General features: G+C 41.1%; 1 protein-coding gene across 3 annotated transcripts; it reads left to right on the plus strand.

Moving 5' to 3' along the window:
* On the plus strand, positions 1-27961 carry wdr76 (WD repeat domain 76). 3 transcript variants are annotated; one of them, XM_034187048.1, is made up of 15 exons: positions 1-129; positions 333-446; positions 562-657; positions 753-845; positions 3576-3634; positions 4606-4726; positions 5313-5417; positions 9645-9685; positions 9844-9997; positions 18769-18927; positions 22262-22377; positions 22718-22816; positions 22932-23084; positions 23775-23828; positions 25807-27961. In XM_034187048.1, exons 1-15 carry the CDS (start codon positions 70-72, stop codon positions 26060-26062), a joined length of 1680 nt encoding a protein of 559 aa, XP_034042939.1. In that variant the 5' UTR covers positions 1-69; the 3' UTR covers positions 26063-27961. The 3 variants fall into 3 exon arrangements, with proteins under 3 accessions (XP_034042939.1, XP_034042942.1, XP_034042949.1); XM_034187051.1 differs by having other exon boundaries at positions 4609-4726; XM_034187058.1 differs by lacking the exons at positions 9645-9685; positions 9844-9997.
* Positions 27962-27983: the final 22 nt, after the last annotated feature.

Here is a 27983-nt window from a genome sequence, read left to right on the forward strand (position 1 = left end):
GACGAGGAAGAAAAACATTTCTCGCGGTTAAAGTTGATTTGAGTTGATTTCGTTACATAATTGTCCGACATGTCGACCACACGTACAAAAAACACAAGAGAAGAGGCTGAAAAAGTGAGATTAGCCACGGTAAGTCTGTGTCTTTGGGAATTTGATTTCGTCAAGCTGCTATTTACTGAAATTGTCGTTATCTTATGTAAGACTCGCTCAGTTTTTTTCTTTTTTAATTACTGAAACTTTCGCGTTTAGTTTTCCTAAATTATCATTCGCTGATTTAGTGAAGTTTAATTAATTTATTGGTGGCTGGCCGACTTTAATTAAACACTTTACAGGATGTAACTCCTCTGACGTTGAAGGAAGCAGTTCGACGGTCAGAACGACCGACCCGTAAACGCCTCATCTTCTCTCCTGAAGAAAATCTTGTGAAAACCTCGAAAAAATCAAGGGTGAGGTGCCGCGTGCACTGATAACTTATTTAAAGGTTACATAATGTTGTGGGCTATTGCTTAAATTTTATTAACATTGCCCTATTATTTATTTATTTATTCTTTTTTTTTACAGAGGACTAAAACAGTACACACAAACACACTGAAAAAGAGCAAGGTCGAAAAGCAAGAGGACTCTGATATTGAAAATAGTGATGTGGAGTGTGCATCTGTCAGTATGATCACTACCGACATTTTAAAGTTAACATTGTGCTATTGATTATTATATCTGGGTGTGATCAAGTCTTGTGCATTTGTGCACCACAGGATGTAAATGGAGGACTGTCAGCGTATGAACTAGAACGCCTGGAGAACATCAGACAGAACCAGGCATTCCTGTCTGCTATCAATCTGTACCAGGTAGTCGGTGTTTTGACACTCACCCAAATTTCCAAACTTATTAATTATATCAGGAAAATGAAAGTCACTTTAAAGCTGGACTGAGTTTGCCCGTCACAGCAGATAATCCATCACTGTCTCAACTTGTTGCCTGTCCTTTGTCCAGTGTTGGGGAAAGTAACTTTGGAAAGTTACTTCATTAGTTTGTCTATACAGTTATATTTTACATATTTTACATTTACTTCATTAGCAGCTGTGGACACCTTGTCGGCAGCTGCTGAATGTAATTAATAAAGTTACTCATAATCTAATTTGGTTATTTTTAAGATTTAGTACTCAGAAAAGTAACTATTAGTTACATTACTTATTAGTTGCAAGTTTTCTGCAGATTCTAATAAAGTAATTGCATAAAGCTGCTAATGAAGTAACTGCATAAAGCACCTGTATAAAGCAACTAAAAAAGTAACTTGTCAAAGTTACTTTCCACAACACTGCCTTTGTCCCACTAACCACCTGCATGTTCTTCCTCACTACATCCATAAATGTCCTCTTGAGCCTTCCTCTTCTGAAGGATGCTACCAGGACCTGGTAGCATCCTTCTTCTGATATACAGCAAGTATAGGGGATATTTCAGTTTAAAATTTTGGCAAATTGTAGCCAAATTTAACAATAACACAAGCGCTCTCTGTTGGTGAAACTGTGGACAGCTGGGTGACTTCTCACACATTTTCTAGGAATGTCCAAAGGTAAAGATTTTTTTTAGGATAATGTAAATAAAGAAATTAAGAAAATCCTACATTTAAATTTAGCATTTGAGGCTCATTGAATAATATTAAGTTGTGAAACAAATGGTGTTTGGGGAAAAAGGAAAGTTCTACATATTAAAAGTTTTACCGTTTGTTCCCCACAAAATGACAGCTAATTGGTTGAAGCCGCATTCACCTACTTTGGATCAATGGATCCAAAGATTAAAGTCTGTAAATTGTATGGAAGAAATTACAGCTATTCTGAGTTTAAAGAAGGACATTTATTTAAGAAAATGGTCATCTGTTATTCTTTAAAGAAATGTCTTTTGGATTGATATATTGTATATTATTATAACTGCTATTATTTCCTAATATTATTTTATTCATCTTTTTTTTCTCTCTCTCTTTTGCTGTTTATTGCTCATTGTGAATTTTCACCATGTTGGAAGTAATTGTCCTAAACGAGTGTGCTTACATGTCAAGGAATGTTTAGTTTTAATAAAAGTGGGTGATGGCAGCAGAAATCATACCATACATTGTCTGTTCTAATTTTGTGCATTTTTATTTCCAGCGGGACAAACTGTGCGCGCCCAAGCAGTGCACCACAATGGAAAAAATAGTTACGTGAATATCCACTATAAATGACAGCCATGAAATTCAGCACGTAAACTCTTTAGATTGTTACGTCTGCCAAGGACTTAATAAAATCATTGGTGTTTATTTATTTATTTGTCTGTCTGTGTGTTAGCAGCATTACATCAAAACTACTTAATGGATTCTCACCAAATTTTCACCACAGATAGGTATTAGGCCACAAATTTTGGAGGTGATCTGGATTCTGGATCAGGATTTCAATTTGTAGGCTTCACTTTGTTGGATTTTGAGGATTACGTCAAAACTACTAAACAGGTTTTCACCAAATTTTCACCACACATTAGTGGTAGGCTTTGGAGGACTCCATTAAATTTTGGAGGTGATTTGGATCCAGATCCGGATTCTGGATCAGGATTTCACTTTGTAGACTTTCAAGGATTACGTTAAAACTACTTGATGGATACAACATCACAATGAAAAACCAAGATCAGGAAGACACCATTTTGTTTCAGCTTGTGAATTAAATATGAGATTGCAACATCTTGATCATTCAGACCATTCTGGATTGGTATGCAATTATTGCATTGCATTGTGTTGTGGAATCTGGATCCAGGTAAAGTTCGGGTCAGGATGTGAATCACATATCTGTTATTTTGAGTCCTTAACCCTTGGTGGATGTCAGAAAGCTCGGATTGCTCTTGTTTATTTGTCCAACAGACTAGTCTGCGAAGCATTTAACGTGCTGACAGAGGGTGAGGATAAAAGTGGACATTTGGTTTTTGCGTCACAAACAGTCCATCATCTAACTGTTATGTTTGTTTTTTAGACTTTGAAGTTACAAACTGTGTTCAGATGGAGCCAGAACTTGTCACTACGCGCTTCTTGTTCTGTGGTGTGTCGCATATAGTCCAAAAAATGATGGTTTTCTGTTTTATTACGGAGTGCAGCACTTGCAGCTCCATGCTGTGTCCCCCGACATAAGGAAAATGAAAGCTTGACAGAGTGCAGCTGTCTGACATTAAAAAAATACACTTCTCACACACACATACTGTTTAGTCACATGCAGATTCATTGTATCGGACGTAATGCTTCAACACGACACTTTTGGTGATAACCGCATAAAGTTGTACTGTGTATTCCGCGTACAGTTCTGTGTACTGAACATGTGTACCGTATGGTTAATACAAATGCATGTATTGTGACACCCCTAATACATGAACATTACCAAGTCACTGAATAGCTCTTGGATTTTATTTACATCAGTCATTAAGAAATACAAACAGCATGGTACTGTATGGTAAATCTGTATCAAGTAGGCAATTCTCAAAAATTAAGTGACCATGCTGGAAGGAGACAAGAAAGGGAAGCCACAAGACAACAATCATTAATTGTTACTTTTCTCTATCCAAAGGCAACAGAGACACTGAGAGAGTCAACTCGGCCAAAGCCTTCACAGAGGGGTCTCATGAGGTACCACTGGCTAACCTGTAATTCACAAGTGATTGATTGAGCACAAGAACCATTTCTGAATGAAGTGAGCTAGGCAAGTAAAGTTTAAGTTAAAGCTGGGATTCCCCAACACTGTTAGAAAGCATTCATTTTTGTCCGCTGCACCTTTGGAGGTGCTGGTACTATTTAAGACATTACTGTCAAAAAAACATGTTTGTTGCTGCAGAACTTGAAACTCTAGAAGCCACTTGGATGACTGATGAAACATCTTGAAGACCAACAGGAAGTCAGGTTGCCATAGAGTTAATTTTGAGACTGACTGAATGCCTGAGAACCTTCATGTGAGCTTGTAGGCGCTAAATAACTAACTGTTTTAATGTCCTAGCATCTGCACAGGAAAGACTTTTACCCTGAAAATCATTGTGGCACGTTGCATTTAGGAAACTTGTCGGGACATTGCTGTTGTTAGGTTCTTAAAACAAACACATATTTTTGTTGAGAAATAATTGAGTAATGTGTGTCTGAAATGTATTTTGTCAATAAGAAGGAAAAAAAAAGTACTGGGATGAATATACAGTTTGCACAAATTCAGTAAGTGAAGAAGCTAAATAAAGGTTTTACTGTATCTAGGGGCTTCCATCAGCCACAAGTATCCAAAATCTGTAAAAATGATTCATTACTAGATCTGATACATTTTTAAAACTAGGTTTAAAAACATGTTCTTAAACCTGAGGGTTTTTTTTTTTTTTTTTTTTTTTTTTTTTTTTTTTTTTGTAAATGTAATACTTTGGAATTTCTGACTCCAAAAGAACTAATCTGAAGACATCATTTTACATTCTGGCATCTTGAAGTGCGGTTATAGTTGTGAAATCATTAACAAAAGTGTGTGAATGAAACAAGAAAGTTGATCTGAGAACAAAGAATTAAGTTTTCAGATTCTGCAAAATCCTGCATCTCCCCAATGCCACTGTAATAATTGCTTGCTGTTGTAGCAGGTCAAAGGCTGCTCCAAAAGATGTCCTTCCATCCCGCAAATCACTGCGTCTTCAAAATAAAGAGGCAGAGATTCCACCATCACTGCAGGATCTGAGAGCAAGTCTGCCAGATGAAGAGGTAGCCACCTATCACATCTCAAGTCATACGAGAAAATTCACCATCATATCTTTACTACACAAAACATCCCTTGCATTTATAAAACTAGAAGGCCAGGTGGTAGAACACACACCTTCACTGAAAACTCGGCCTCCTAAATTTAAATTAAGCCAAAAATCAAATTCCAGTCTTTAGTCCACCTTATAACGTTGTTCATACCATATCTACCTGAACAGGGCGCTCTGGATCTGTGGCTGACACATCAGCCAACCAACAGAATGTTGTGGAGGTCAGATTAAATCAAGAAACTAATATTTATTCACAAGATGTATTATTTAAAACTTTAGACAGTTTTACAAAATATCTTAGCATATGTCCATGAAGATCATGTTAATATTGCATCTCTGTACATGTGAAAACAGTATTTGGAGCATTTCTTTGGCTTGCTCAGGGTTTTTTTTTTTTAATTAATTAATTTCTTAATCCCTAATCTCGTTGTACTATGCAGACTTTGTTTGCTGTGTATAATGACAATAAAGGCTTTCTATTCTTTCTATTCTATTCTAATTTTTTTTTTTTAACTTGCCTTAATTAACTTTTTTCAAAGACTCTAAGGTTTTCCAAGAAGCCACCTGGCCCTCTGCCTGTGGTTCCACTGAATGTGGAAGAAGGAAGTCGTCTGCCTTCAGAACTCATTGAGCTCTGTGCTCAGGTAATTATCACCTTTCTAAGCTTTTACTGGTTTGTGTTCGCATTATGTCCCTTAAATTTCGCATCTTTTTTTAATTAAAATTTACTAATTGCTTTCTGAGATTGTCCACACAGTCTCCTGCTTTCATCACTTACACAGTTACAAAAAACACAAACTGTTAAGGATTCTTAGTTGTAGCCTCTGTATTGTTATTACTTGTTTTTGTTTAATTTGATAACTAAACTTAATATAAACACTGTGCTCTTGACTTCAGAATCCTTAATGCTGCACTCTGCCACCAGCACATGAATGCAAAATAATACTTAAAACATTTTGGAGTAGCACTGAAACAGTTAATGTAAGTAAATAAATCAGTAATAATAATAAAATCAACTCATAATTTTAAGAGTCAAATAGATTTTTTTTTTTTAATCCATTCAGCTGTATTCATCAGTGGGGGCCCGTAAACCTATTAAGCTACAAACTGAAAATATGGTCATCTTGGATCATCTGTACAGGAGACGCCCCAATGTGGAAGATACTAGAAATGTTACAAAACAAGTGTGGTTCAGGTGAAGTTAATTTGCTTATGTTATGCTGGTTTTTGAGCTTTGATAATGTTTATGTAACCCAGTGTTAAAAATGAGATTAAGAAGTATATTCATAAACGTTTGGTTAAAAACCACAAGAGCATAAATATTGATCAAATAATACTGAAATATAAGTTCAGAAATATGTTGATATAAATATGCTAAAAAGAGTTAAAAAGTTGTAAAATTAAGTTAAAATGTTGTTTTGATTGAAACACTGAGCAACCAATAGCAGTTAAGTGTGGTGTGATATTATCCAATAAGGTCAAAGGTTGAGCCACGGGGCATTGCGCATTGCTGCGCCTTGCTCAGTCTCTCATCAGATGCTGACAAGAGAACTCCCTGCTCGTGTGTTGTGAAAGCTAACGTGTGGAAATCGGCACTTTTCCATTGATACAATTGGTGCTTGATACTGAAGTGCCGAGTGCCCACGGAAGCCTCTGGAAACCCCGTAGCCTTGTTAGCACATTGTGCCCTGTAGCGGTCAGGTTTTATGGTTTGGATCAAAGTTCGAATTGCAGATGTGCAAGGGAAGAACGGATCAACATTTCCGGTACTGGATGGCGAGCCCCAGCCCAAAGAGCCAAACGAACTGGTAGCTTGTAGCCCAACTGGTTACAAACGCATTGAACACTGAACGAACCTCTAAAAAACACTTATCAGACTACAACAGACATTGAAAAAGGACTATACCCGGCTATATTTGATTTTATTTCGGGTATATTTTATTTTTGGTAAAGAGCGCTGTCTTTTATTTTTGATATTGTATTGTTATTACATGTGGGTTCATTGACAGTCATTTTCTATATAAATAGTTCTTCACTTTAAATCAAAGTGTTGTTCATGTCTTATGTTGATACACCCCTAGGCTCTTACGAATCTATAATCTGTCTGATCAGGCCCATTTCTCCCTTTCCTGCTAGTACATACGGTAGAGGTAAATATATTGCCACTTCCAAATACTACAAAGAGGGTCAAGAAAGCACCTTAAGTGTTACATTTACAAATAAAAAAACAGGCTGGTGCTCTGTAAACTGAATTTTTACTTTCACATGTAAAGATATCAATTTGTTATGGCCCCTTCACACATAGTGCGAAGTTTGGACAGCGTTTGGATGAAAACAGTGAAACAGTTTGAAATTAGTGCACAAAACATCGCTCCAACAGGCAGTCGTGCACGAACCCGGTGCGAGAGTTCGTGCACGCACCATGTCCGTCGAGCAGGAACAGTGCCAGGTGCGCCACATGGTGCCGCTGATGTGGAAGAAATAAAAACCAGCTGGTATATGTGGAACCACATCGTACCGCTTATGTGGACTAAATAAAAAATAAAAACCAACCGGTACCTGTGGGACCATATCACACCGCTTATGTGGAATAATAAAAAAAAAAAAAAAGAAAGAAAAAACACACCACCAGGGACGAAACCTCTGATCCACAGTCAGACGCTTTACCACTGAGCTGCGGAGCTGTTCTTTGAAAGCTACGGGAAGCTGCCTCATATCAGGAAGGACATGGAAGTATTACCAAAAAATTAAAATCCCACACCATATAGAAACACCACATTTATCAAGCGAGTAATACAAATATGACCCATCTGTTCCTCTGGTGATGTCCCATGGTCACAGACATACAGTCATGAAATGACATGAATGAGAAGCAGTGTGCTCTGTCTGCAACATCCAGGCGGCCGCGCGAGTGTTCTGCCCGATACGCATGTGTTGTGGACGACGCGCCACAGCACAGACACCAAGTCATGTGGAACACAGCCCACGTGGGTGAAGTGACGGTCAGATCGCCCGCTGTGTGTTCTGATGTAACAGTCCATTTCAACCTGGGGGGCTGTCAGTGGCCGCTCCGTGCGTGATCGCTTGCTGCAGTTTGTCGCCACCACAGCGATATGTTTTTATTTATGTCCACGTACGAGGTCTGTTGGAAAACTATCTGACCTTTTTATTTTTTGCAGAAACTATATGGATTTGAATCATGTGCGCTTGCATCAGCCAAGCTTGAATCTTCGTGCGCATGCGTGAGTTTTTTCACACCTGTCGGTTGTGTCATTCGCCTGTGAGCACGCTTTGAGTGAGCAGTGGTCCACCCCCCTCGTCGGATTTTTATTGTGAGGAAAATGTCTGAACGATTTGTAGCTTTGCTACATCAAATTTTTCCACAAACTGTGAGAGACAGCCAGGTGGAAACCATTCGGAACATTCAGACGGCTTTCAGGGACGATTCTATGGGGATCACACAGATTAAGGACTGTTACAACCGGTTTAAAGACGGCGCACAATGGCGGAGGGCGTGCCGTGCTCCGAGCAGAAGAGGCAGAAGAGGTGGGTATACCACTTTTTCGGCACATTCCACTGTTACAGGAGTTTTTGTCATGGAAAGGAGCGGAGGAATTCGCCACGGAGCCGCTAATGGTGCGGGATAAAAGCACCTCCGTGTTGGTCTCACAGGACATGTTGTAACATGCCCAGCTCTTGCACCATTCGGAAGATTCAGATGGCTTTCGGTGGCTTTTCAGTCGTGCGACTATCCGAGAAATTATGGATGATCTGGACATGCCACAACTGTGAGGCTTCATCATGGTGTTGCTTTTGTCCTGCGCCATTAGCGGCTCCGTCCCGACGCGCGAATTCCTCCGCATGTCTTTTCATGACAAAATCTCCTCTAACAGTGGAATGTGCCGAAAAAGTGGTATGTGCACCTCTTCTGCCATCTCTGTAGTAGTCAGATGACGTCCCGGATCAACACAGCGTTCAGTTTGGAAATGATCTGGTCGTTTCAGCCTGTCGATCGCCGCGCGGCGCGCCCTCCGCCATTGTGCGCCGTCTTTAAACCGGTTGTAACACTCCTTAATCTGCGTGATCCCCATAGAATTGTCCTTGAAAGCTGTCTGAATCTTCTGAATGGTGTCCACCTGGCTGTCTCTCACAGTTTCTGGAAAAATTTGATGCAGCAAAGCTCCAAATCGTTCAGACATTTTCCTCACAATAAAAATCCGACGAGGGGGGTGGACCAGTGCTCACTCAAAGCGTGCTCACAGGCGAATGATGCAACCGACAGACGTGAAAAAACTTGCATGCACACGAAGGTTCAAGCTTGGCTGATGGAAGCGCACATGATTCAAATCCATATAGTTTTTGCAAAAAATAAAAAGGTCAGTTTTCTAACAGACCTCGTATGTCCACATTTTATAAGTACCATGCGAGCGGTGTTGGGTGTTTGTGCGTGTCACTTGGAATTTGGCGGGCGCCTGCTGCGAGAGGATGTGATTGGTTTGTACAGCGCACACTTTGTCTTTCAGGCGCTTGTGTGCGCAATTACTTGTAGCAACAGGTGTACGAGGCGTTGGAGGCAGGGATGACATTACACGGTTTGCACACGATTCCTACGTCATGCGAACTAAGTGTGCACTTCGTCCAAACTTTGCACTATGTATGTAGGGTTAAAGGCAAGAGACAGTGCGTTCAGATAGTGTTTTTTTTTTTTTTTTTTTTCTTCAATGACAAGTCCATTTGAATGAATTCATCCTACTAATTAACTTAAACTCAGCCACTCATATTGTGACACTGGTAATCAGTCCATGCCTAATTAGAATTTTACACGCTCCTTCTGTAATCAATTAATCCTGATGGTTACATTCCTTTCTTAGGTCTCTGTGGAACAAGAGAGGGCGAAGCTTAATCAGAAAGAGTAAGATTTTAAAATTTGGTTCATAAACAAGTAACTACTGGGCTGTTTAAAGGGGAACTAGTTGATCTTTAGTCAGTCACCTTGCGGTTAAATGATTGTGGCATCAGTAAGAACATTGACTCTAACGGACAGAAAAATTGTCTGTTATCTTGCCACAGATACTGTGCTGTCCTTAAGACCATGAAGATAACTGAAGCTAAAGTGGCTAAAGTGGTCAAAGATCGCATCACTTGTGCTGCTTTCAACCCCTGCACCTCTAGCCTGTTAATGGCCGCAGGAGACAAATTTGGAAAACTTGGACTCTGGAACCTGGTATGTTTCTAAAGCTCTGGTGTATTTATAATTTCACGGCATCAGAAACATCAATCATGTGACATTTTTCTAAGCTGGCTGCAAAAAAACTGAGGATACAGAAAGAACCTGTATAACCTAGAAACTGTTCAGGCTGTGGTCTGTTCTCTATGGACTTGGAGCACGTGGTTGAACTTTGGAGATGTTCAGAAAATCCAACACGAGGATGTGGTTGTATAAAGTAGCAGTAAGAACTAGAGCGCCGCGCTCATAGAGTGCAAACCTGATATAAACTTAACAGAACAATCTCAAATTTATTTTTTTTTTGCATAAATAAATCAGAATACAATAAGAGGCAACTCACTTTGAAATCATTAAAACATATAGCTGCAGCTTAATAACTTATTCTGACTCCAGTTCATTTTAGTGTGATGAAGTCATCCTTTTTTTTCTCGTCAGACATTTTGTGCTTGAACACTACATTAAGCTCAAGACTGAACAAATAAATACCTTTGGAGTATAAACAGCTGTTCAAGTTCAGCTTTTTGTGATCTGTGCCTCTGCACAGCTTCTCCACAGCAGGGTTTTTTTTTTAACCCGTGTGCAATTTTTCCTCAGTTCATTTATATATTCTCATTTTTAAGGATATTTGACCGTTTATTTCATCTCGTGATCTCATAAATTCAGTATACGATGCGCACATGGTGTGAACAGGTCAGTGCCATCAGAACCACACGTGTAGAGAAATTACAGAGTAAAGGCAGTCCCAAGGTTTTTTTTTTGTTTGTTTTTTTTTTTTTACATGTTCACTTGGGTTAAAATCCTCTCTCTGCTCCGCGCTCACTGATGGTTCACAGCAGAACGTAACATCTCGTGCCTCCGTTCAGGAATCTCTGTCCCTCACCTGCTCCCTCCCTCGCAGTCTGTAGCGAGTTGACCCCGCGCGCACGCACATGCACACACAGCTCCTTCGGTAAACTACCCATTTTAAACGGTTTTGAATAAGACGGCCACTGTTTTAATCGGCCGTCTCATTCAAAATTTGAACGTCCAAATGACGGCAGGACGGCTGTCAGAACTATGAATTGCGAGGAAAAACAGACTTAAATAAAATAAATGACTCGTCAACTACTAAATTAGTTGTTAATGATTTCGATCATCAACGTAGTCGTGACTAGTCAACTAGTCGTGGCAGCCCTATTTAAAACCGAAATGCATCCACAGTGGTGCTGTGGTACGTGGCTTTGGAACCAGAACCTCCTCACGCTCCGTGTTATTATCCGAGCCTCGCTAACCATCCGACCAAGACGAGAGGAAACAGAGCGAGTGAGGCAGCGAGGCTGCGTGCGGCTGCTGCAGCACGATGACGTCAGATTCTGAGTCGTTTTATGCAACTTTGTGGATTAAAAAAAGTAATTCACGGTAATCGCGATTATGAAAAATATTCGCGAATATGAAAAAAATCGCGATTGGCGAATATTGTAATAATTGTGACTGCCCTATTCAGTAGTTCAGTGCAGTTGAACCCAAAATGGCGCCATGTTCTGAGTTGACGCCACTCTCCAATGTGGCACTCTATTCCCCTTGATGTGTTGCTGCCCCTAGTGGTGAACCAAAGGCAAAGAGAGGCAGTACCAATGTGCTGCAGCCATGGAGCTGTATATAAGAACTAGAGAGCGCAGTAGCACTGAGCCGTGTGCCGACAAGGAGGCGTGATCGCCATTTTAATTCCGGGCAATTTAGTGATTTGCGTGCATAGAAGTTCAAGAAACAGGTGGAATATGCTGGAAAGCTGCGCATGTTGGCAAAGCCACAAACGGAGGAACAAGGGAGACAATATTTCCTTCTATAAGTAAGTGGTTTTGGTTCTTCTTGTCACTTTGTCCGTGATATTTGGATGATAAACAGCTGATGTTTCCTGCCGTACCTGTCACCCGATGACACGGCCCATTAACTCTTCACTTATGTCTAGTTGATATTTTCCACTGCTAGACCAAAATCTAGTTAAAATACTTGTCGTTAGATAATGAGATTATGACCCACGCACTGTGCTGCTCACAGTCACACCCACACATGGAGATGTGTACCCACACCACTGACTTCATGAATGAAACTCGGTCAATAAGGGATAATTGTGTAAACATATACGAGGTCTATTAGAAAAGTATCCAACCTTATTATTTTTTTCAAAAATCATATGGATTTGACTCACGTGTGATTGCGTCAGACAAGCTTGAACCCTCGTGCGCATGCGTGAGTTTTTCCACGCCTGTCGATTGCGTCATTCGCCTGTGAGCAGGCTTTGAGTGAGGAGTGGTCCAGCCCCCTCGTCGTTGTTTCATTGCCAGGAAATGACAATGATTTGGGCTTTTTTCCATCTGAATTTTTTTCAGAAACTGTTAGAGACTGGCAGCTGGAAACCATTAGAAAAATTTATCTGGCTTTCGGTGAAAATATTACAGGCTTGGTAGAGAATAAGGAGTGTTACTGTCGCTTTAAGGACGGCCCCCAGCGGCTGTGGGGCGCGCCGCGCTTCGAAGCCGCCATCAACAGGCTGAACGACCATTTCATTTCTAAACGGATGGCTGTCTGGGTCTGTGACCATCGTGTGCCATTTCTCTGGTTATCACAAGAACTGGACATCAACCATTTTCCGGCAGATTTCACTTTTAACAAGAGATTTTGTCATGGAAAGCCGAGCGGAGGCTTCGCGCGTCACGATGGATTCGCTACTGGAGTGAGACAAAACCACCTCCGTTTTGGTCTCACAGGACGGCTTTGAGATGGCGTTCAGACAGCTGTCGGTGGTTTTTCCATTGAGTGATTATCCGAGAAATTGTGGATGTGCCTGGACATGCCAGAACATGTCCCGTGAGGCTTCATCACGGCGTTGCTTTGCGCCATGCGGCACCGTGCGAAGCCTCCGCTCCTCTTTCCATGACAAAAACTCCTGTAACAGTGGAATGTGCCGTTCATTTCCAAACTTGACGCTGTGTTTTATCCGGGACGTCGTCTGACTAGCACAGGAATTGTGAAAAGACGTGGACATCAGCACTTTTTCGGCACATTGAGAAAGACATGCAGAGGAATTCCGTGCGTCGCCGCAGTGCCGCATGGCACACAGCGACGCCATGATGAAGCCTCACAGGACATGTTCTGGCATATCCAGGCACATCCACAATTTCTCGGATAATCACTCAATGGAAAAACCACTGACGGCTGTCTGAACGCCATCTCAAAGCTGTTAGACCAAAACGGAGGTGGTTTTGTCTCGCTCCAGTAGCGAATCCATCGTGACGCGCGAAGCCTCCGCTCAGCTTTCCATGACAAAATCTCTTGTTAAAAGTGAAATCTGCCGGAAAATGGTTGATGTCCAGCTCTTGTGATAACCAGAGAAATTGCACACAATGGTCACGGATCCAGACAGCTATCCGTTTAGAAATGAAATGGTAGTTCAGCCTGTCGATGGCGGCTTCGGAGCGCGGCGCGCCCCACAGCCGCTGGGGGCCGTCCTTAAAGCGACAGTAACACTCCTTATTCTACCAAGCCCGTAACATTTTCACTGAAAGCCAGATAAATTTTTCTAATGGTTTCCAGCTGCCAGTCTCTAACAGTTTCTGAAAAAATTCTGATGGGGAAAAAAAGCCCAAATCATTCCGCCATTTCCTGACAATGAAACAACGACGAGGGGGCTGGACCACTCCTCACTCAAAGCCTGCTCACAGGCGAATGACGCAATCGACAGGCGTGGAAAAACTCATGCATGCGCACGAGGATTCAAGCTTGTCTGACGCAATCACACGTGATTCAAATCCATATGGTTTTTGAAAAAAATAATAAGGTCGGATACTTTTCTAATAGACCTCGTATATAAATGTGTTGTAATGGTTTAGGAGCCACGTTGCATTGAACACAGCATCAGCTGCAGCAGGACGCCTCAGCTCAGCAGTTTGAACAGCGCAGATCCGTGTAACTTTCAACACTAATATTTGGGAATGTGTGTGTGTGTGTCCGAGTAAGTTTAATACTTTCCTGACATAATTTAATGTCATTTGGCATTTTTTTAACACACATTTTGTGAGCATTTTTCTGAGTGTGTTCAGTCATGAATCTCCATTGAAAATGCATTAACATCCGGGTACTTCATCAATATTTTGCCGGTTAGGAGACGTCATGTCGCTGTTCATGAAGGGATGTTTTCGTTTAGTGGGCAGCATTGGGAGTGTGCTCTCTAGTTCTCATATACAGCTCCATGGCTGCAGCACAGTAGCAAAAACCTGAAGAAGGTTGGTGGTTTGTAAAATAAACCTCATGATAATATAAACCACAAGTCTATCAACTTTCTTTTTTATGCTTTTTATAGTAATCAGTGCATTATTATGACATGGAGTACTTCACACATTTTTGTCATATGATAAAAAAATTATTGGCCTTTTTGCCACACCATATGTTGATCGGGGTTACTGTATGACTTGTTTGACTCCTTCACTTCTTACAGAAGTATTTTTTTCCTGTTATTTTTGTTATTGTTTATGCACCAATTACTTCTTACAGAAGTATTCTTTTCCTTTTCTTTTTGTTGCGATTTATGCACCAATGACACCAGATCAAATTCCTTTTATGTGAGAAATTACTTGGCAATAAATTTGATTCTGTAATGTCTAAGTAAAATAAAGTGCCAAATGTAACCCTAACATAATCGTCCACTAATTTGTAGTCTGCTTTCCTTTGACCTGAATCACAGTGGCACAAAAAGTGGATATGTACCTTTTGGAATATAAGCCCATAAAGAAGACCAAATCTAAAACTCAAATGCATTATTTTCAGTCACTTGGTACAAAAATCATGCTTGTAAACCAGCATGCAAGTATTAATCAAATTAATCACACAGCTCAAGCAGGGCTTCATCACAGATCTTGCAGTGTATCACTTATTCTGTAATTACAGTGATATCTGGAGACATAATCTCAATCAGAAGTGTCTTTCAGTCAGGTGGGTCCTGTGCTTTGCTTTAATTACATTTAGGGATGGACCAATCCAAATGTTTGTCTTCTGATCCTCAAACTTTAGGTTTGGATGGATCCTGATTCTATAAAGTTTTAAAAGTCTATTTAAATTTTGTATACTTTGCCAAGTGCTGATGGGGATTCGAATTGTACTGATCTGCATCATTTTACAATGACAATTTTCTTTTCTGTTACTACTACTTTGGAAAAGACTAGGCATGTACAACCCCAATTCCAATGAAGTTGGGACATTGTGTAAAATGTAAATAAAAACAGAATACAATGATTTGCAAATCCTCTTCAACCTGTATTCAGTTGAATACACCACAAAGACAAGATATTGGGCGACAGGTCTGGACTGCCGGCAGGCCAGTCTAGTAACCCTTTTACTATGAAGCCACACTGTTGTAACACATGCAGAATGTGGCTTGGCATTGTCTTGCTGAAATAAGCAGGGACGTCCCTGAAAGACATTGCTTGGATGGCAGCATGCGTTGCTCCAAAACCTGGATGAACCTTTCAGCATTGATGGTGCCATCACAAATCTGTAAGTTGCCCATGCCATGGGCACTAACACACCCCCATACCATCACAGATGCTGGCTTTTGAACTTTGCGCTGGTAACAATCTGGATGGTCTTTTTCCTCTTTTGTCCGGAGGACACGACATCCATGATTTCCAAAAACAAATTGAAATGTGGACTCATGAGACCACAGCACACTTTTCCACTTTGCGTCTGTCCATTTCAAATGAGCTCGGGCCCAGAGAAGGCGACAGCGTTTCTGGATGTTGTTGATATATGGCTTTTGCTTTGCATGGTAGAGTTTTAACTTTCACTTGTAGATGTAGCGATGAACTGTGTTAACTGATAATAATTTTGTGAAGTGTTCATGAGCCCATGCAGTAAGATCCTTTACACAATGATGTTGGTTTTTAATACAGTGCCGCCTGAGGGATCGAAGGTCGCGGGCATTCAGTGTTGCCTTTCGGCCTTGCCACTTACCCATATAAAGTTCTCCAGATTCTCTGAATCTTCTGATTATGTTATGAATGGATGGATGAGATTTATTGCCATTGTCATTACAAGTGCAACAACAACGAGATTATGTCATTGTTGTTGCACTTGTATTATGGACTGTAGATGATGGAATCCCTAAATTCCTTGCAACTGAACATTGAGAAACATTGTTTTTAACTGTTGGACTATTTTTTCACACAGTTGTTCACAAAGCCCCATCTTTGCTTGTGAACATCTGAGCCTTTTTGGGATGCTCCTTTTATACCCAATAATGACACTCACCTGTTTCCAATTAATGGTAAATGGACTGCATTTATATAGCGCTTTTCCGTCTGCATCAGACGCTCAAAGCGCTTTACAATTATGCCTCACATTCACCCCGATGTCAGGGTGCTGCCATACAAGGCGCTCACTACACACCGGCCCAAGGGCCCTTAGTAATTTTCCAGTCAGGTGGGGATTTGAACCCATGATCTTCTGGACTCAAGCCCAACACCTTAACCACTAGACTATCACCTCCCCAATTAACCTGTTCACCTGTGGAATCTTCCAAACAGGTGTTCTTTGAGCATTCATTAACTTTCCCAGTCTTTTGTTGCCCCAGCTTTTTTGAAGTGTTGCAGGCATCCATTTCAAAATGAACAAATCATTTGCACAAAAACAAAGTTTATCAGTTTGAACATTAAATATCTTGTCTTTGTGGTGTATTCAATTGACTATAGGTTGAAGAGGATTTGCAGATTGTTCTGTTTTTATTTCCATTTCACACAATGTCCCATCTTCATTGGAATTGGGGTTGTACATAACTGAGTTTTTCATTTACTCAGACCTATGTGCAACACTGTCAACATCTTGTGCAAGTGTCTTTAGTCATTTTGCATAAATATGTTGTACTCATTGTTCTCACTGTAAAATAAATAAATAAATAAAAAGCAACGTTTACTCGGCACTCTGGCAAAAGAATTTCCTTCGGGATTAATAAAGTTCTTTTGTATTATTATTCCTATCATGACCACCACAACCAGTCTCCTTTTGCTCCTTTACCACCTCCATGGCAGCAGGAGCCTCACTGTCACTTTAACTGAGTCCAAGAACACCTACAGCTGCTGAGAAGGATCCACAGGCGCCCCTGCCAGGCCGGCCCCCACACCAAACATCTCTGAAATTTTTCGGGTCTTACTAGCATCAGTCGCAAGAGCTTTTTTTTTTCCCTTCAGTGTTTACGCACTGCCTCACTTTTTTTCCCCCTTCATTTTGTGACTCGCTTTGTTTTATGTGTTCTCTCTCTCTCACTCACTCACATAATGATTGCTCATTATTAAAGGTGACTGGGCAAGAGGAGTCTAGGTGGGTGGGACTCCTGGCTCTCTGTAGCCCATCATAGGACCACAGTTGGGTCAGGTATTCTTTTGACAGAGAAGCCACTGGGTCTGTGCTCTGTTCCTAGGCTGCCACTGAGCTCTGTGGGCCAGTGCATGTTTCTCTCCCTTGGCCGGGAGAGTTACCATGACAAGGTGCAAAAAGAAAAAAATGGGCAGCCATCCGCCCATTATTGATTGGCCCACCAGGAAAAACCTCTAATCCCAGTGGCCAATCCACCCTTGCTTTGAGCCAACTTTGAAGCTCCAAATGTGAGGTTTTTTGGTGCCTTCACTCCTAGGAATCTAGCAAAGGAAGCCACCAAGACACTGATGATTTACATGTGTGGCTGTGATTGGAAAACATTTGTCTATTGTTTCACCAGTTACATCTTTATGGTACAGTGACATTGAGGAAGCTGATGTTCTCATGAAAATGTATGAAATCTTGATTTGTGATCTCTGGTAAACTTAAGCTTAGATCCATCCATCCATTTTCTTCCGCTTTATCCGGAGTCGGGTCGCGGGGGCAGCAGCTCAAGCAAAGCCACCCACACCTCCCGATCCACACACACCTCCCCCAGCTTCTCCGGGGGAACCCCAAGGTGTTCCCAAGCCAGCCGAGAGACATAGTCCCTCCAGCATGTCCTGGGTCTTCCCCGGGGCCTCCTCCCAATGGGACGTGCCCGGAACACCTCTCCAGTGAGGCGTCCAGGGGGCATCCGGAAAAGATGCCCGAGCCACCTCAACTGGCTCCTTTCGACATGGAGAAGAAGCGGCTCCTCCCGAGTGACCGAGCCCCTCACCCTATCTCTAAGGGAGCGCCCAGCCACCCTGCGGAGGAAACTCATCTCGGCCGCTTGTACTCGCGATCTTGTTCTTTTGGTCATGAGCCAAATCTCATGACCATAGGTGAGGATTGGAACGTAGATCGATCGGTAAATCGAGAGCTTTGCCCCCCCTACTCAGCTCTCGCTTCACCACGACGGTCCGATACAGCGACCGCATCACTGCAGATGCTGCACCGATCCGTCTGTCGATCTCACGCTCTATCCGTCCCTCACTCGTGAACAAGACCCCGAGATACTTAAACTCCTCCACTTGAGGCAAGGACACTCCACCGACCTGAAGAGGGCAAAGCACCTTTTTCCGGTCGAGAACCATGGCCTTGGATTAGGAGGTGCTGATTTTCATCCGGGACGCTTCACACTCAGCTGCAAACCACCCCAGTGCACGCTGAAGGTCCTGATTTGGCTTTGTCAAATCAGGACCTTAAGCGTAGATTTCACGCTGAAATGATCATGTCTCATTTTTCACAGTGGGTATATAGAAGAAGTATGTAGTTGGTGTGTGTGTGTCTAAACTGACTCTTTTTTTGTTGTTGTTGTTGTCGTCGTCCCCACCCCCCAGGGCAGTGATTGGGGCGATGATGGTGTGCTGCTCTTCGAGCCCCACTCTCGTGCAGTGGGCTGCATGGCCTTCTCTAATGCTAATCCGGTCCACCTCCTGAGCCTCAGTTATGATGGATCTGTGCGCTGTATGGATGTAGAGAAGGCTGTCTTTGAAGATGTGAGATCATTTTATTTTCCTAATGGTGTAATTGTGATAATATGTGAGCTACAGTTTTGAAGTACAGATGGGTGATCTGCCCCAATCATTCACTGCACACATGAAGACACAATAAAGTCAACAGTGATGCTATTTTGAAATTCTGCGTGTGGACCCTTGCCCCAATATTAATTTTTAGTTTAAATTATTTTTCTTATTTGTTTACAAGGACTAAAGTTCTCTGTTGCTACAACAGATTTCCGTCAATTGGGCTACCAAAAGTTTTTTATTCCGCTCGGAGCAAGTCCCTGCATCTGTTCCTCTGTGTGTCTGCGTCCACTCCGCTGGTGGGAGGGGGCAGCGTCTTTGAATGTCTCACAGCGCGGTGACAACACAGTGAGCAGAGTTTAACATGCTTTTAAACTTTTGTTTTCTTTCAATGTCTGCTCTGAGTGTCTGTGTGAAAAAAGTTACAGAATATTTACAGAGGAATCTTTCAAATGCTGAATAGAGTTGGATATCGGGAACGGGTTTTTTTTCGAGAATTGTTGACATGTACAACTGAGGGCGACACCAGTCGGAGCAGCTCGTATGAGCGGACCACGAAACATCGCGCTGACGAGCAGGTGTGCACTATGCCGGTGTGACGGTTTGTGCACGCGGGAACACAGTGCCACCAACTGCACGAAGTGGTTACACATTGCGCAGCTGCTGTGAAGAAAAAAAAAATACATGCTGTGATGGTTTTGTGCCCACGGGAACACAGCAGCTTTTCATAGCAGCTGCTGTGGACAAAAAAAAAAAATTAGAATTACATGCCACCCACAGGAATCGAACCCATGTAAAGAGCTCTGATCACCAGTCAAAAACTTTACCACTGAGCTACGATCGCTGTCCTGTAAAAGCTGCGGGAATCTGCCTTATATCAGGAAGGACATAGACGTATTAAAAAAAAAAAACACTATATAAAAACATTGCATTATATTGATTCCCTCTTTTTGAGCAGGCAATACAAGTGTGATCCATCTGTTTCTCTGTAGATGACCAATGGTCACAGACATAGTCATGAAATGACATGAATGATGAAGCAGTTCGCTCTTCTCATGTCCACATCTACTGATCTGGTGCATCCAGCCGGCCGCGCGCACGATCTGCCCAATACGCATGTCTTGTGGACGCCACACCGCGTCATGTGGAACAGAGCTCACGTGGAACAGAGCTCACGTGGGTGGTGTGACAGTCAGATTGCCTGCTGCGTGTTATGATCTGATGGTCCGTTTCAACCTGGGAGCAGCCTGTCCATGGGTTGCAGCGTGCGTGCGTGTGCTCGCTGCAGCCTGTTGCCACAGTGATATATGTTTTTATTTATGTCCATGTGATGACAGCAAGCAGACACGCACGTCACAGTGGGCAGTTGTTCGTCCATGTCCATCCAAACACAGTATGTCTTGTCCAGCTGGAATACCCGGAACGACAGTTCTCCACAGCTGCTTCTGTCGGCTGCCACGCCTCCTGTCAGTTTAGTGCACACACCAAAGCCACACCCGTGGGGCACTTAAACAAATTTCACTGCCAGCTCGACAGTGATCGTTTGCTGACTGTTGTCGTGTTAATAGTACAAATAGCCACACATTTTCTAAGTGCCAAATAAGTGGTGTTAGATGTGCGTGTGTCACCTGGAATTTGGCTGACGCCTGTCGGGAGAGGGTTCGATGGGTTCACACAGCGCACACTCTCTTTCAGCCACTGGTGTGCGCAAATAATTGTAGCAACAGGTGTACGAGGCAGCTACGATTTTACGTTTTGCACACGATTCCTGCTTCATGCACACTTTATGCGCAAATCAACCAAATTCTCACTATGTGTGAAGGGGCCCTAAGAAATGATTCGATCCACCGACATCAGTAGTCTTTTTGCTTAACGATTCCCTTATCGGCCCTTCAGAGTGGCCATTGTTTTTGAGGGTGTTTGTCGTGAAAATGATCATTTCTCTGTTTATTGCAGACTGCAGCGGGTCTGTAATCAACCATTTCCGTAGCGCAGCTCTGCTTTGAAGCCTGAAGCAGTGCTCCGACCCGCTGCATTATTGGTTCTTTGCTTTGCTGCTTTTCAGAAGTGGCAAATCTGCTTCTTAATCCCTCTCAAAGACATTACAATATGTCAATCGTGAGTTGTTGTAAGAAAGAAACGAGAATCGTCCTCCGTTCCGTTCGGACAGCTCCAAACGTTGTGCTGCTCTCTGCCGAGTCACGTTAGCAAGATAGTCTGTTCGGAATTAATAACTTCAAAGCGAATTGCCGTTTAAATCAAATGACACCTCTTTCCAAACGTTGTAATACAAACAATAAACTGCAGTCGATCAAAACGTTTTTTTTTGTTTTTTTTTCCCCCCCCAAAATCAGACGTCCTGCGTTGACATGCAGCTCAGCTGGCTGAGCTCAGCTCAGATGTACGAGTATGAAGAGACATTCATGCCAAAATGTCTGAAAGGAAATGCTTTTGACAAAAACTACAGATTTGGTTTATTTCTATTTATGTCCAGAGTTTAAGGATCCAGTGACCAATTTCATATTTATTTACTTTAAGACTCAATAAAATGTTGACATTGAAAACCTGTAAAGCCTGCGTTTAGTACACAGAAAATTCACAAGAGGAATCGATAAAGAATCGGATCGATAAGCGGAATTGATAATGGCATCGATATCAATAAACTCTTATCAATACCCATCCTTAATGCTGATGTACAACCACCAACTTCAGCACAAAAACTCCTTAGATATTACTCTTTTCAATATGATTTGAGCATTTTAAAATTTGACCCCTGTGTAATTCTTCATTGACCTGGCTGTCTATTGAAAATTCAAGTGGCTAGACTTCTTTTTCAAAAGAGTCATGTCTAAGGAGTGTTTGTGCTGAATTTGGTGCTTGTATCACCATTTGAAAGATTATTTCAGTTATTTGCTGCACTATATAGTAATAATTTTTCAGATTAAATACTGTAAATACAAGTCACTTTTTGACAGTTGATGTTATGGCACCTAATGTTGATTTAAATCAACACAGGGAATACTCACAAAATACAGCAAATATTTCTTTTGTAACTTTTGAAAATGCCACCCAGTTATCTTAATCCACCTATTTTCATTGTTGTTCACACATTGTTGATGAGGACATGTCCAAGAAATGACTAAAACCCAGGTTGTATGGTTTAGTAGGAGTTTTTATGTCACTCTTCTTTTTAGAAAACACCCGTTGTCATTCTTACTCCATGTGTTAGTTGTCCAGTTATTGTCTCCATAGATCAAAAATCTTGCGTCACTTGATGACATGAGTCTGTTTGTCCATCTTCCTGTAGGTGTATGACATGAATGATGACGCGAAAACCTTTGATTTCATGACACATGACTGTATGACACTGGTGGTTGGTAGCTGGAGTGGACTTGTTGCCATTGTTGACAGGCGCACCCCTGGGTAATTATCAGTTATTGCCGTAAACTGATTGTTTCGTCCACCAAGGACGTCTGTCTGTTAGCAGGGCTATGTCAAAACTACTGCACGGATTTTGACGAAATTTTCAACATAGATACATATTAGGTCTTGGAAGACTCCATTAAATTTTGGGGGTGATCCAGATCTTGACTGGCGGATGTCAGAAATCTCTGATTGCTTTTGTTAATTAATCAAGCCTGGAGTGTGCCAATTTTGTATCAATGTTTTGTATCAACTGTGTTGAAAAACAGTAATTTGTAAAAATGTCTTCTGCCAACTATCTTGAGCAGTCCCTTAATCACATGGTACATTTTCTCAACAGCAACTCTCAGGAGTCTCTCCACATATTGGACCCCAAGTGTGTGCGTTGTGTGAGTGTGCACCCTGTGCAAAAACACTATTTTGCTGCTGCAGAAAACAGGTATGTCTAATTATGGATTTATTTGCCCATTTACTGTACATTCATGAAAATCTTATTTTCTGATTGTTTACCTCCCTCTTTTAATTGTTGTAAATTGTTTTCTTCTTGACTCCAGGGTGGTGAGCATTTATGACAGTCGGTGTCTGAAGAAGACCCAAAACAAGGCAGTGTCCCAGCTGCATGGCCATTCGCTCAGCATATCCAGTGCTTATTTCTCCCCTTGGACAGGAAACAGTGTTCTTACCTCTTGCATGGATGACAAGATAAGGTAATTATCACTCCTCACTATAAAATGTAAAACAAACATGCTTCACTGTTTATCCGAAGGAGGATTATGTCGTGGTGGTTTCTTTCTGTCCGCCTCTCTTACACTCCCAACAAGTGAGGGACGGACATTCTGAAATCAACACCTCTCACACTTTTAGGAGGAATTTCGTGAAACTTGGTACAAGTCCTTGTTATAGGTTAGTCATACGCACATTATTATATTGTTCGAGTTGGGCCCATTTTATCAGCAGTATTGGTCTTGATTAACAAATATAGACTCTCTCTGTTTCATGAGTTGGTGCCTGCATTCTGAAATCAACTCCTCCCACATGTAGGATGACATTTGTTACAGTTGGTGCAAGTTATTGATATATGTTGATTATATGCATATTATACTATAGTTTGATATATATATTTTTTTATCTATCTTGTGGATCATTAGCAAGAAATCTCTCTTGATTTAGAAAGAAACTCTTCACTAAAATGACCTCATTTTACAGTTTTTGCTAGAAGTGCAAATAGCTGATGTGTGCTGACAAAACAAATGTTATCAGAATGTAACAAGCACTTGTACCAAAACAGCATTTGTCAGCGGGATATTGTGCTGTCAGAGCACTCTGTTCTGCTTTGGAATTCCAACTCTGAAGTTGTTTATTATTATTATTTTTTTATTTTATTTTTTTTTTGATAGGCTCTATGACACTTCTGTAATGACTGCAGACACTCCACTGCTCACATCCATCAGGTATGTCTGCTGACTTCAACTTAAACCTGTATAGCAGGGGTATTCATCTCCAGTCCTTGAGGGCCGGTGTTCTGCAACTTTTAGATGTGTCCCTGGTCCAACACACCTGAATCAAATGGCTAAATTATGTCCTCAGTATGCAGTCAAGTTCTGCAGTGTTGCTAATGACCTCATTAATTGACTCGTGTGTTGAAGCAGAGACACATCTAAAAGGTGTAAGACACCGATCCTCGAGGCCTGGAGTTGAAGAGCCGTGCTGTATAAGAACATTACTCTGGATCAACACAAGAATATTTCTTGATCCAATCAAGTTGTAACATGGCATATAAAACTTAAATTGAAGCACATCACACTATGGAATATATTTAAAGGTATAGTCCCTTTTGGTTTTCACTTTGTGTTGAGGTATAGTCATTGTAAAGAATCTTCATTTCTAGGGTATATCACAAAATTGTAGCTAATTTGATTACTGATTTAGTTTTGGGGTATATCTCAGCAAATACACCCATATTGGCCTCTCTTCATTGGCTTCCTGTTAATTCTAGAATAGAATTTAAAATTCTTCTTCTTACTTATAAGGTTTTGAATAATCAGGTCCCATCTTATCTTAGGGACCTCATAGTACCATATCACCCCAATAGAGCGCTTCGCTCTCAGACTGCAGGCTTACTTGTAGTTCCTAGGGTTTGTAAGAGTAGAATGGGAGGCAGAGCCTTCAGCTTTCAGGCTCCTCTCCTGTGGAACCAGCTCCCAATTCAGATCAGGGAGACAGATACCCTCTCTACTTTTAAGATTAGGCTTAAAACTTTCCTTTTTGCTAAAGCTTATAGTTAGGGCTGGATCAGGTGACCCTGAACCATCCTGTTAGTTATGCTGCTATAGACGTAGACTGCTGGGGGGTTCCCATGATGCACTGTTTCTTTCTCTTTTTGCTCTGTATGCACCACTCTGCATTTAATCAATAGTGATCGATCTCTGCTCCCCTCCACGGCATGTCTTTTTCCTGGTTCTCTCCCTCAGCCCCAACCAGTCCCAGCAGAAGACTGCCCCTCCCTGAGTCTGGTTCTGCTGGAGGTTTCTTCCTGTTAAAAGGGAGTTTTTCCTTCCCACTGTAGCCAAGTGCTTGCTCACAGGGGGTCGTGTTGACCGTTGGGGTTTTACATAATTATTGTATGGCCTTGCCTTACAATAGAAAGCGCCTTGGGGCAACTGTTTGTTGTGATTTGGCGCTATATAAAAAAATTGATTGATTGAAATATAGTGAGTATGTTGTGTGAAATTATGCAGATGACATGAGATAGGTGTGCCCATGTACAAGGTTTGTAGTTCATGCAGCATTCATTGGAAACTAGCTCTGACTCGGAAAGCTACATCTGAAAGCTTTGATAAAATGTCAATATCCTACTGACTTAACGTTGTAAAAACATAACAGTAACTAATGTTTGTGGGAATCACTGACACAATGGACTTGTGTGAGGATCATCTTACCTGTCCAGTAGATTTCCACCAGTGTTTTTGTGAAATATGTCTGTCACCTATGTTTACTCGCTGTGTCCCAATCTGTCTTTCAATTCAACTTTTTTCTTTTTTTTTTGGCACTTTCAGGCTCTTTTGAAATCTACCATATTTCTTTGGGTCCATGATACTAACCCTCGTATATATATTGTACCAGTGCCATGCAACCCTCTAATGATATAGTTAACCAGCTTGCTGTCCCTGTATTTTAACCCACATTAGGTGAAAATTGTTTCGTGCTGAAGAAAAAAAAAATCCCTTTTGTGGATTAAATGGTAAAAGAAATTGAAAGGAGATTATTATATCGGCCTACATCAGTGCACCAGAATCTTTTGTGAAAACTTCTGTTTTTTTTTATTATTTTGTATATTCTTTGAGACATACGTATTTTTTTGGGGGGGGGGGGCAGTTATGAACCCAGATGTAATGATGATGATGTCTCTTCTGAAATGTTTGTCTTCAGCCACAATATGCACACTGGCCGCTGGTTATCAAAACTGTCGGCAGTGTGGGACCCTAAACAGGAGGACAGCTTTGTCGTGGGCAGCATGGCAAGACCTCGAACGGTGCAAGTGTTCCATGAAAGCGGTAAACTCCAGCACTCCTTCAGAGATAACAAACATCTCACCACAGTTCTGTCCATCACTGCCTTCCACCCCACAAGGAACGCCTTACTGGGTGGCAACGCTTCAGGGCGTCTGCATGTCTTCTCTGACTGAGTTACAGGGATGGCCATCATTGCACAAGCTAGAAAGAATGTTAGGAAGAGTTTAGTTAGACTTAAGGTGTATAAATTACACGGTGTAGGCAGGACATAGAGTAGATAGAAGAGTTGTATCATTTTAATAATGCACAAATACAGCTCTTGGTTTTTGTTTTTTTGCCATAAGTTGGTGAGAATCTCCAGTTTTTGTCAGCATTGTCAAAACTAACATCCTTTTCTTGTAGTGAAATGTCTCTTTCTGCTCTTTACGTTTTGTTCACTGCAATCAGAAAGTGGCTCGTGATGTTTTTAAAGATGCACCGCATGCAGGATTTGTGTGTTGTATTTCAGTGTAACACCATGAGCTTGGTCTTTGTCACTAGTCATACACACATACATGTGCACTGCTCTAGTGAGTAGGTCATTCAAAGGCTGTTCAGATTCATCCATTGAAGTGATGAGACAGATGTGATTTTAGAGGATTGTCCAGTGAAGTGTGTTTGAAATCGCACTTGATCTTAGAAATGCAGTGAAAAATGCACCACAGAATACAGAATGAGAGGGAAAAACAATGTTAAAAATCACTGGACTGTGGATGCTTCATTAATCATCTAATGCAAAACTAAATTTGTAGTAAGTTTAAATGTAAAACGTAACTGTCAGATTTTGGCAGTCACCAGTCATAAATTCATACAGTTCTGTGCCAATGTTTTTGGCATTTAATCTCTAAAATTTTTGAAAATGAAATGAATCCTGAATTTAAGACATTGAATACTTATTACATGTAAATAAGATACTTTTATCTTTTATTTATATGTAATATGTATGGGTATTTTTCAGCTTGCATAATTTGGTTTTTAAATTAATTTTTTTTTTTGTAATTTCATTGAATGACCACCAGCTGTGTTTTATTTACTTACAAATGAATGATTATTTGAAAGTGTTTATCTTGTTAATTTCTTTACTGAAAGAGAAAGCACTTTACATTAGACTTTTGTTAGATTAGTAATATGTCCATTTTGATTAAAATTTATTTTCTGTTTTCCCGCTAGTGATAGAGCACTCAAAAACGTCACTTTGCAAACCAGATCTTTGCACAGTGCTGTGGGTCTCAATTAGTTCTACATATTGTGCACTTTCGCATTTTCTTATTTCTTTAAAAAAAAAAAAAAAATTTTTTTGCCAATGGTTCTCAGTCCATCTCAGTTGCTGCTCATTTTCTGTTCCATTATGTTTTATTTTAGCTGATTAGCTGGCCCACTGAAAACCTAATTCTGACTAATTGGGTGTGGGAACAGCGGGGGACAATTAGGACTGTGCAGTCGCCTGATTGGGAAGCACTTTTCTGTTCAGCAGTGCTCAAGAGATGGCAAGTCTTTGACAGTCTTGTATACTCTGAGGTCTTTATTTGGTCATTTAAAGACATTTACACAGTGAAGCGCCTTGTGTTGTCTCCTCAAATTTTCCTTATTCTGCAGGGTTGCAGATTTTCATCCAAGATTTATCAGATTTTTGGTGAATTCATGATGTTCTGTTTTTGGAAACCTTTGTCTGGACCTGATGAGGCAGAACACAAACAGTCACTGCCATACTTCATGACTGAGATGGACCAATGTGACCTTTCTCTGCTTCATGGTAGGAACAGTGCACGTCTGCTGCTCAGCAGTGGTTTGTTTTCTCTGTAATCCAACATCATTTCTGAGGATCCTCTGTAGTTTGTAAAATTCACATGGCAGGTTGAGAGTTCTGCAGGCAGTGAAGGTGGCTGAAATTTTTTGATGTGGACTTTCCTGCTTTCATATTTCAAATTGGTTCGGCTTTGAATGTCATATTTTTGCCTGTTTTCCATGTCTAAGTTAATGGTCCTGTTGATTTTCTTTAACTACAATAATAAACAATTTATTTATATACCAACCGTTTTAAGTGTGACTGTTGTT

This window comes from Thalassophryne amazonica, chromosome 2 (genome assembly GCF_902500255.1).
Source record: "Thalassophryne amazonica chromosome 2, fThaAma1.1, whole genome shotgun sequence".
Taxonomy (NCBI): domain Eukaryota; kingdom Metazoa; phylum Chordata; class Actinopteri; order Batrachoidiformes; family Batrachoididae; genus Thalassophryne; species Thalassophryne amazonica.

Coding starts and splice junctions, on each gene's coding strand:
- wdr76 (XM_034187048.1), top strand. CDS start 70: ATGTCGACCACACGTACAAAAAACACAAGAGAAGAGGCTGAAAAAGTG. Junction 4,727..5,312: donor CAAGTCTGCCAGATGAAGAG/GTAGCCACCTAT, acceptor CTTTTTTCAAAG/ACTCTAAGGTTTTCCAAGAA. Junction 9,686..9,843: donor GCGAAGCTTAATCAGAAAGA/GTAAGATTTTAA, acceptor ATCTTGCCACAG/ATACTGTGCTGTCCTTAAGA.